The sequence below is a fragment of the Vespa velutina genome, chromosome 14 (genome assembly GCF_912470025.1).
Source record: "Vespa velutina chromosome 14, iVesVel2.1, whole genome shotgun sequence".
NCBI lineage: Eukaryota > Metazoa > Arthropoda > Insecta > Hymenoptera > Vespidae > Vespa > Vespa velutina.
Window position 1 is genome coordinate 1491752 of NC_062201.1, and position 12096 is coordinate 1503847.

General features: G+C 27.1%; 1 protein-coding gene across 5 annotated transcripts in view; it reads left to right on the forward strand.

Moving 5' to 3' along the window:
• LOC124954022 (ras-specific guanine nucleotide-releasing factor 2-like) overlaps positions 1–12096 on the forward strand; it is a 69927-nt gene that overhangs the window by 24103 nt on the left and 33728 nt on the right. For all 5 annotated transcript variants that reach the window (XR_007102413.1, XM_047506224.1, XM_047506221.1 and 2 more), the window contains exon 5: positions 11742–11848. Coding sequence is in view for 4 of the 5 variants with exons in the window: in XM_047506224.1 (XP_047362180.1) it covers positions 11742–11848 (107 nt within the window). In the remaining variant the exon portion in view is untranslated. The remainder of the gene's footprint in view (positions 1–11741; positions 11849–12096) is intronic.

The window sequence follows — 12096 nt, forward strand, 5'->3', positions numbered from 1 at the left end:
AAATGATTAAGTACTCATGAAAAGACACCTTTCAATGAAATCATTATGTGTTTGCTTAAACAGCAATTAGTTTGCGTAAAAGAGAATTATTGTATGAATGTATATATATATGTGTGCGAGTACATGGATGCGCGTGTGTATGTGTGTGTGTGCGTGTATGTATACGCATATACGTATCATAACGTAAGAGAATGAAATGTGGATAATTATCTGACAAGTTTCCTTTAAAAGCTCGTTCATCGTTGGAACGATGTTTCCACACATTTCTATATAACGGTTAGCTCTAACTAATATGTAAATCTAATTTGAGTACTCTATGTATCAATCTATCTATGTATGTATTTATATATGTATGTATATAATCAACTATGTGTTTATAAAGTAACAACGCAAAGTGAAATACCTTGTGGCTATAACTATACGAAACACGAAAATGAAACAGAAACAATAAATAGACCATTGTCACGAATGTTAACACATTTTGCACTTAAAATATACATATATATATATATATATATATATATATATATATATTTTGTACTTAATATATTACATTTAAATGACAATAGAAATTCAATTCGTACGTAATTTTATTGAAAACAAATTTTAAATAATCATTAGACATTTTTGAAATAAGTATTATCGTTTTGACCATGCAATATTATGAAATCTTTTCACTTGAATTTCATTAAACTAGCGTATCGTATGCGATATAATTAACGCGTTTGTCGTCGCAAGTATACTAATCCTTTCAACGTAACGACGCGTAAAGACCCCTACAATCTCTCCCGGGACACTTCAGATTAGTCCTTTATTAATTAAATTCAACTGAACATTGAAGTAATGTGTACTTTGTCCTATTTAAAATCTCGCTTAATAAATCACACAATTCGTCTTGTAGTATTATTTAATTAATGTCGATTATTATCTTTTATGAGAGAAAAAAAAAAAAAGAAAATAGAAAGAAGAAGAAAGGAAAAAAGGAAAAAAGAAAAATATTTACGTCTACTAACAAACACGTCCACTTTCAATAATTATCTTTATTACTATCAAATATAAAAAAAAAATATATATATATATATATATCACAATAAAATAAATTCGTCAACTGTATATCATATCGTCGTTCGAAACGGCTGCTATGAAGCTATAAAGAAATTGAAAAGAAAAGAGTGAAATAGAAAAAGTAGAAAAATCAAGTAGAAAAGAAGAAAATCCTCAAATGATTCGATGGAAAAGAAGAGAGAGAGAAAAAAAAATATAAAAAAACAAAAAGAAAAGAATTTAAACTTGTCGAGCGTCATTATTTATACAACGATGTAGATAAATTAGAAATAGAATTAATTCTAACGATGATCGTCGATTGTAGTTGGTTCTATTAGACATAGAAAGATAAAATGGTACGGTATTCGTTCGGATGAGAGTAATTAGAATTCTTCGTATTAGTAAAATACATGCGGATGTAATCCTGATGGGTACTGAATTTTCTATGGCTTTGCCTCGGAGGACAGTAACGAAAGCGGAACGAACGCCGCGTTGTGTACGATCTTGCAGCGGAAGCCGGAACCCATATTATCAAGATAGACAGATAGAGAAAGGTAGATAGGAAGAGAGAGAGAGAGAGAGAGAGGGAGGAAGAAGAGAGGGAGAAGAGAGTCGGTGGTTGGTGGAGTAACTATATAGAATACTCTAGAATACAACGTTGCATTTGGATTCTATGTACTATCTGCCTGTTGCTTTACTAACGTGCACACATGCGCAATATGAACAGTTACTCTTATTCACATGTACATATATATATATATATATATATATATATATATATAAATATATATATGTGTATATATATATATATATATGTACGTGAGTATATGTACTCCCTTCCATTCGTTTTATGTCTATCCTCTCCTCTTTCTCTTCCTCTTTCTCTGTCCTTCGTTTTTCCCCTCCTCTCTCTCTCCCTCTCACTCTCTCTCTCTCTCTCTCTTGGTCTCTCTTTTTCTTTTTCTCTCTCTCGCACTTTCTGCAAGCATCTATATAGGCGGCTTTAGGCTCCATAGTTTCTACCGCAGCAACCAGCGTAGCATCAGAAGGGATGAATCGATTCTGTTTCGAGCTAAAAATAAGTTCCTCGTAGGAGCTTACCCTGCGAGCTGAGAAAAACAGTATGAGAGAGAGCGAGAGAGATACTAGCGCAGTGTGACGCTTATTCCACCTCTCTCTTTCTCTCTCTCTCTCTCTCTCTCTTTCTCTTTTTCTCTCTCTTTTTCTCTCTTCGCAGAACTCTTATCATCCTTATCGAAAATCTCTATCGTGAGAAATAGTAGATCATTGTTACGTTGAAATCGATCGATTTTATTTCACGTTAACGTTATCACTCCAGATTATAGATATAATTGTATCGAATTTCGTGAAATAGTTCTAATTTAACGTTAGAGATATTGATCGATGAAATTCTATTATTGATAGAGGTATAGATTAACGACCAGTGAATTTTTTTCTTCCTTTCTTTTTTCCTTCTATTTTCTTGATAACGAAATAAAATCAAGAAAAAGATATTAATTGTTTCGACGTTTTTCTATGATTTTTTTCTTCTTTCATTTTTAATCGAAGGATCATTTCGATGAAATAAAATATATTCTTTCTCTTTCTCTATCTCTTATCTATCTATCTATTCCTATCACTAGTTCTCATTTTATATCTTTATTTCGTTAAAACGAACAGTTATTTCTTGATGAAATCGAGCCGTTCGATTGAAAACTTTTGACCTATTTTTTCTTATCTTCTTCTTCTTCTTTCTCTTCTTTTTTTTTTTTTCTTTCCTTTCGAAATGGAACGAATAGACGACAGAAAAAAAGCGCACAGATTTTTCTCGATATTATTATTTCCTGTCCTCTTTTGAAATTGTTTCCTTCTGTTACATATTTCCTCTTTTCTTTCCTTTTTTTTTCTAGTTTTTTTCTTTTTCTTTTCATCATTGTAAAAGAAGGTGCGAAAGAGAGAGAGAGAGAGAGAGAGAGAGAGAGAGAGAGAGAGAGATAGAGAGAGAAATAAAGTTCAGAGAGAAAGCTACGTATCTTGGCGAAAGATAAATGACTTTTTTTTCTCCTTTACCCTCGTTAACTATTTATCGTAGGAATACCTCTGAAATTTTCTTCGACACATCGATAAAGTTATAACACATATCGATATGTAACTGTGTACGTATTCGATCTTCATACTTATCTCTGCCCTTACAACCAATACCATGAACTATTTAATTCCGATAGGATTTTCCACTGTATGGAAGAAGTATTACTACGAATTGTATTATTACTATTTCACGTTTTACTCTCGCTTACCTCATTTTATATGGATCATATTGTCTGCGTGGGTGATCTTCTTTTCTTTACTTCTTTCCATTTTTTTCCCCCGTTTTCTTCTTTTTTTTTTTTTATTTTTTATTTTTTTTTATTTTATTTTATTTTATTTTATTTCGTCAAAGAAAACGTGCTCGTAATATAATATCGTTACGATATTGGAACATTAATATATATATGAATATATATATTCATATATTATTGTCGGTATAACCTTTAATATATGCAGATACTACTACTGATAGAGATAGATTAATGTTACGACGAGAGGATTTTTTTCTTGCTTTCTTTTTTCTTTCTATTTTCTTGATAACGAAACGAAATCAAGAGAAAGAAATTAGTTGTTTCAATGTTTTTCAAGATCTTTTTCTTCTTTCATTTTTATTCGAAGGATCATTTCGATGAAATCTTTTCGAAACATTATTCGCATTTATTTTTTTTTTTTTTTTTTTTTAATGGAAAATCTTAAAATATCTAATACATCATTTCTTTGCTGTATAATGAATACTTCAATAGTATGAATTATTAAAAAAATATTTAAACGTCAGATTTTTATGGGATATTATTACGAAGTAATGTTATTATATTCGTTATACGATGAGGAAAAAAAAATATACTATACATGAAGATAATTTTATCGATATAGAAAGAAAATATAATGTTTTATAAGAAAATATGTAGTTCGGATAATAAGACGTCAGAATAATAGAATATCTGGATAATAGAACGTTCGAATATAATGGCGAGGTTCTATTTAATTATTTGCAATATTTCAATAGATTTTCCAAATTTCCTGAAAATCCATGAATATCTTTCGCATTATCGAATGTTCATTAATATTATGGAATATTAAAACAAATGTCAATGAATTAAATAAATCCGTTATTAATTCTGATAATTATGAAATACTTAAGAATTAATCCAAATTCGATAAATTATTCTCCCGTATAACGCTTTATGTAAATTTGTCAAAGCTATTTTAATATGAAATTTTGTATAGTTACATGAATTTTATTTAAATGTAAAAATTTTGAATATAAATATATAACGTTATTAATATTTATAAAACATGCTATATTTAATGTACACGTATAAAAGTTGTTTAAATACTACTAAATTTTATAATCCATTAGATAAATGTTATTAAATTTGAATGTATTCTTAAAAACAAATCAGATCTATTAAGAAAATTAATCCTAATATAATAAATTTGATTATTCGTCAAATTTATTATAAATTCTTGATAAATTTTTCAAAAATATTCAAATTTCATTATTTTTAAATTATCAAATTTCATTTGGAATGATTTATTTGCAAGATTATTTTTATAATTAAATTAATTTTTCAAACAGTAACAACAAATTTAATTATTCTTCTTGAATATACGCATAGATAAATATATATATATATATATATATATATATATATATATATATATATATATTATATACGATTATGAATTTTTCATAATCGTACAATATCTATTTACTATTATCTATAATCTTTAAGAGGATAACCTCTCTTCGTTGATTGAATTTTCAAGATTCGATATCATGCTAGAAATGAATATCATTTGTACGGATTTACTCTTTCGCCGATTTTTCATTGTAATAGTGAAGAAATGGAAAATATTATATATATATATATATATCCGGTGATCAAAAATTTGTTTCGAAAAGGTTTCGTAAGTATAAATATAACTTGAAAGATTATTAGCTAGCAGATATGTTCAATCACATCGTTCCTTTTATTAAAGATTATTTCAATTTAATCCCGTATATATATATTTTTTTTTTCATTAAAATTCATCGATTATATTGTTTACTTAATTTTTTTTTCTTCTATTACATATTTGTCATTATTAATATTTACACAATTTATTGCATTATATTGTAGAAAATATCGATGGTCAATCAAAGATTGATCAATCCTCTATACCTTTTCATCCCTTCCCTCTCCTCCTTTTCTTATTATTCTCCTTCTTTATCTTTTTCTTTATCTCTTCCCCTTTTATACATTCGTTCATTCAATCATTCATTTATTTATTTTTTTTTCCTTTCGTTTTTGTTTTCACGACTATATCCATAAATATGTATAACGTTATTACCCCCGAAGATCTCTATTCTGCTAGGTACGAATTGAAAAGAGAAAAAAAAAAAAAAAAAGAAGGAGAAAAACTTTTCAATTCATTTTCACGATTCACGAAAGGAAGAATCGATTAAAAGTTTTAGACGAATAATCAAATGGGACTTTATTTCGTTCTCGAATTTGTGCATTATCGTGCCATTGTCGTAATTCATTCGATGAAAACGAATGGATGGATCTTTGTTATCACGAATATCCAAGAGTTAGGAGTTATCCATTTGTTAAAGAAAGAAAGAAAGGAAGAAAGGATGAAAAAAAAGGAAAAAAAAAGAAAGAAAAGAAAGAGAAAAAAAAGGAAAGAAAGGAATAGAGATGAAAGTTTGATCTGTTCGGGCGAACTAAAAATAGAATGTCGAAAGAGACATTGAAGAAAATTTCTAATGGGTATTTGAAGGAAATATTCTTGGTATCTTCGTGGATTGATCTTATTGATCACGTTCTCGAAGTTAAGTCTCTTTGTTTTCCTTATCTCATCTTTGGCTGGTCACGTATTTAAGATTAATGTCATTTCAAGAGCCAAAAGCGTATGGTATATCGTCCTAACTGTATTCTCTTAGGTAAAGTGATGGCAAATAGAACGTGTTATATATATATATATATATATATATATATATATATATATATATATATATATATGTAGAGAGAGAGAGAGAGAAAGATCAAACTAAAGACTAATCGTCAAGAGAAATCTAGCCAAGAAGGCAACCATGAGGATAACAGAGAAAGAGCTTTATTCCTTCAAAGACTACTTGAATTATGATTTAATGAATATTATCGTTTCTTGTTAGTATTAAACGTCCTTTCCTAAACATGTATTAGATTTGCTAATATAATCCTTATAAACTATGACATTCGTTAATAAAACGTATACGTTTTTTTTTTTGATATTTTCTTATTAATTTACAATTGTATTTAATTACAACTATTAATCATTTTATTGTATTTATTTAAACGTCGTACATGTTAATTGGATTTTTTATTATAATTTTCTTTTTTCTTTTCTTTTCTTTTTTTCTCTTCTTCTTTTTCCTTTTCTTTTTTTTTTTTTTGCGTACAAATTTATTTCGATTTAGATAATGTAATAACGAAGATCGAATGATTGATAATATCGAATGAATTAATATGCACCCTTTGATACTTTAAATGTTTATAAAAATTTACTATACTTGTATTGTTAACGTTCGAAAGTTCATTAAAATTTTTCAAACTTTTTACATTACAATTTGAAATAATTTTAGAATGATTTAAATAAGGGAAAGAAAAAAATATTGTATTGTGTTAAAATTTCTATCGTTTATAATATTTATTGTATTGTAAAAATAATTTAAATTCGTAATTACTTTCTCTTGTTAATCTGTTCTTTTCTTTTCTTTTTTAAAAAATAAATTACGTTTGAATCGAGGAAATAATAAAACAGGCATTATTAACTATCGTTAGTAAATATCAAAAGAATTATATTAAACATTATATTAATTAATTACATATACAATATATTAATTAATTAGATATATATGTATATATTTATTAATTAATATAATTTTTAGTATATACTAAACATTATATTAATTAATTAAATAAAAATATATTAAATGTTATATTAAATAAATTGTTTCAATACTGTCAATATTTCTATGACGTGATAATTATTATACTTGATATTAAAAGTCATTTAAAGTCACAATTTTTTAAAAATATTTTAGATATCGGATTCGATTAGAGTAATGAAATATTATAAAACGAATATTATTAATAGATACATTTCATTTTTCTTTTCATAATTTTCTTCATTCATCCTTCGGATTTTCTAAAAGCGAAAGATTTATGGATCGTCGAAGTACATACACGATATATTATACGAATGGAATTTCGAACACATGTCAAAACTTTTCATTACACCTTTCAAAGAATTCCTATCTCTGACAGATTTTTTGATAAGTTTATTCTTTCAAATTCTGTACAGTGCGACAAGCGAATTAGTTATTATATATATATATATATATATATATATATATATATATATATATATGTATATATATATCGAATTTAATTAAATAAATGATATTACTTTTGAATTATCATATACCAAAAGTCAATCAAATTTCTTCCTGTTAACTTTATTTTCCCAGTTTTGATGACAAATTGACTGAAAATCGACTTAACATACTCGAGTTCTCATATTCGTCGTTATTTCACTACAGTAACTACGAGTGGGTGTGTATGTGTGTGTATGTACTTGGCAGCAAAGTGATGAATTGCTGGTTTAACGTTGGCTTGTATACCGTAACCGTAATATCAACTTTATGCGATACCTTTTCGAGAAACTTGTATGATTGCATATACGAGCTTTAATCATTAAAATCTCCTTAACGCGACGATAATCAATAATAACGTGCGATAATGATTTTTTTCTTTTTTTTTTTTTTTCATTATTATTATTATTATTATTATTTCACTTCGTTCGAATTATAATAATATTTAATTAATTATTTTTAATTAATTCGTTAATCTTAAATACTTTGTTACAAAATTGCGACATAAATGATAAAGTTTTATATTGATATATGCATAATATAAATATATGCATGATGTACATGTACGATGTACAAGAAAATTGAAAAAGAAAAAAGAAAAAAGAAACATGTATGAATATAGTTAAATATATATTATTATAATTATATATAATTAAATATATTGAATATACTTTATCATTAATAATATTTAAACGTATATGTAATTATTGAATACGTTTTAAGGGAGAATGTAATCAGTTAAAAAAAAAAAAAAAAAAAAAAGAAAAAAAACGAACAAACAAAAAAAAAAAAAATAGAGAAAAGAAAAAAAGAAAAGAAAAAAAAAAGGAGAAAGAAAGAAGATTATGATAACATTCACTTTAATATTTACCATCAAATCAAATTTGTATTTTTATTAAATACAAATAAGTTACTAAGCTACGCCATAATATATTAGGTGGACCGGAAAGTAATGTCATTTTCTTAAATTAAATTCAAACGAATAAATTTTTAACAAGTTTTTATTTTTAATTACAATCAAATATCGACATGCGCAGAAACGACATTACTTTCCGGTTCCCCTCCCTCACCCCCCCCCCCCATAATATATTATATTTTTTATGATAATCGAATAATTGATTGATATGATGATTCGATTTAAAGTCTTCTGAATATTGAAATATTTTTAATGTTTAAAAGCTATTCAAAGATTTTCATTGTTTTAATTAATATCATCGAGAAAATATCAAATCGAAATCGTTCGGATTCTATTGTAGAACGATGATGGTTGTTAATCGAATTGTCAGTTAAAAACGACGAAGAGCCGACGACGACGTGGTTCATTATATAATCAATTTTTGCCAATTTCCTTTTATTAAAACGAACGCTCAATATTGAGATGAATGATTTAATCAATTTTCAATAAGCTTAATATATACGTTTTACCATATTTCTCCTGAATTTATTTTTTTTCTTCTTGCATTCTTTTTTCATTTTTTTTTTCTTTCTTTTCTTCCTACTTTTTCATATTCTCGTTTTCGATTTTTTGCCGATTAAATAATTGAAATTAAACACGAATAAACGCGCATTGTATTGCATTCGATTATGTGAAAATAATCGACGTTAATCGTTTAAAAACTGTTTGGCTTTCTAAGAGATTGATATAGGTCAGTATGTCAATAGCTATGTCGATAACTGGTTTCGTTGTATATTTTAAAGAAATATCTTCGAACACTGTACGTTTAAAAGTCTTTAAAAACTAAATCGATGCGCATAACGTGCGGAGAATCTACTCGACGATTCTTTTTTTTCCTTCCTTTCTTTTCCTTTTTCTTCTTTTCTGATTTTTCTTTTCTTTTTTTCTTTTCTTTTTTTTTTTTTGCGTCCATCATCGATACATTTTTCAAGGAATTATAAAATATTTAGGTTAGTGTGTCAACTCCTTCAAAGGGTTACTTTAGCTGAACGATATTATAGAAAACGAGCGTTATTTGATGCGAATAAATTCAAATTAAATAATAAAACAAATTACGACGATTTTATCGATTAATTTAGCGATAAATTAATTGGCAGGATTTTATTGTCCTAAAAAAAAGGAAAAAAAAAAAAATAATAAATAAATAAATAAAAGAGAAAAAAGGATCAGCCTGACTCAATCTTTCAATTTTTAATTTGATTTTTAATAAATGAAAAGAAAAATTAATTAGCACCTTTTGATAATAAAAATAATTCAAGGCGTCTATTTTGAAAATTAATTAATTATACTCGTATATATATATATATTTTTTTTCTTTTTTTTTCATTCTTGTTACGAAAAAATAATTTCAGGATAAAACATATGTTATATTGTATATTATTATTATTAACAATTCGATGTCGATTGACGTAGTTGTAGTATATCCTTTCTTAAAGAAGAACTAGAGTAATAAAAAAAAAAAAAAAAAGAAAAAGACAGAGAAATATTCGTTATCCTTTTATTATTGTTCAAATATTTTCAGAATATCATAATTCGTACATTTCCAAATCTTTCTCAAACATGTTTAGAATACGTCGAAACATTGTTATCACATTGTTACACTTATTCCCCTTATCGATTATCTTGTTTGCTGTGGATTAATTGAAACGGTGCACTTAATCGAAAGAAAATAACCCTTATTTATATTGTAAAATAATCAGTTTTGTCCTTGAAATATCACACTGACATTTAATTACATTGAACGAAGATAAATTTAGTCATTTTTCTTTCTTTTCTCTTTTTTTTTTTTTTTTTTTTTTTTTAATTATAACCTTCCATTTTGACTATGCAATCGAACATAAGGAAAAGAAAAAAGAAAAACAACGGAGAAGAAAATATTTATTTTATCCCAAATAAAATTAGTAAAAGAAAAAGAAAAAGAAAAAAAAAAAAAAAAAAGAAAACTCATCGAATTTTATCATCGACTTTATCATATTAAACATCGACCTTGAAAAGAATCATTCTTTCTATCATTCATTCGAAAAAACTTTATCTATATTTTTTAGTTTTAAACTAATAATTTACAATTCATTTTATGCACTCTAGAGAGTAGCTTCTCTATGCTTTTTTCCCATCGGCAAAGTATTAACGTTAAATATGCTTTTCTCTTCGTTAACAATTTCTCTCTCTCTCTCTCTCTCTGGAAAGAAAACGGTATAAAACGCGTCTAATAATGGCTATCTGTCGATGTAACGTATAAAACGGTTATCGCGGTTTTCTTTGCAATCTTTTTTTAGAACCTTTATCCTAGACCAATACCTTCTTTTCCGTATAAGGGTTGCATCTTACGGTTCGGTGATCCGGCAAAGGAAAGGTTGCATCTGTTGGTTTTAGCTCAACGTTATACAATTCTTAAATTCCCTGTTCTTTTTATCCTTATTTTTTCTTTTCTTCTTCTTCTTCTTCTTCTTCTTTTTTTTTCTCTTTCTATCTATCTCGTCCCGTTCTATTCAAATATTCAGAAGGTTATCAGATATCTTTTCTTCGTCCCTTTTCTACGTCCACGTTCTTCTATTCAGCACGAACGATTTTATTAACATTTTTGGAACATTCGTAACCTCCTTTTTCTTTTTCTTCTTCTTCTTTTTTTTTTTCTTTTTTATTCGTCGAGCAAATGACACGATAGTAAATCGCAAAATATGTAAATTCGAAGAATAGGACCGTTATCGTGTTGTTGCATTAATATCGCGATCATTCGTATTAGAACATTGTTGCCTTCGTATTTGGATCGTTGTATTCTGATACGATACGTCGTCATTCGATGGTGATAACGCATGGAGCATGTTTAGTTCATAATAATGATATGAGCTCTACCGTTTTCGAATAAATGGAAAATGTTCCCGTAGAACGGTTAACCACAAGGTATGCTTAGTTAATTATACTTCGTTAATTATGACATCGTATACGTGTAATGAGTTAATTACATCCTGATGTGAGAGAGAGAGAGAGAGAGAGAGAGAGAGAGAGAGATAGAGAGAGAAAGAGAGAGAGAGAGTGATATTCATAGAAAATCATAGTAATTACTTATCCGATTTTAACTTTTACGTTGAAAATGAATGAAAAAGAAAGAAAGAAAAATAATACAAAAGGCTTTTTTGTCTTTAGACATTAAAGATAGTTGAAGTAATGAATAATTAATTAAAGCTAACATTGTCACACGTTTAAATCTTTTTAATTGATCGAAATCTAATTGAAATCTTTTCTTATTCACAGCACTGCTTCGCGATATCATACAGAAGGGAGAATCAGCGACAATACGAGTTGAAAGCTGCCACAGAAACGGACTGCAAAACGTGGATCGATGCGATACGAGAAGCCAGGTAACGGAATCACTGGGGATATCGTATATGACGGCAGAATTCTAAATGAGAATCATTAAAAGGGAGTGGGAATAAATTATGGAAATTTCGTGCCAGCCCGATTCCTGAATCATTATATTTTTAACTTTGATATTATACGTTGTAGTATTCATTTAAGATACGCGATTGACTATAGTATGAGATCAAAATTATTATATAGATTTTTTGTTTTTATTTCGAGCAATAGTAATCATTAAAAAGAATTGGAA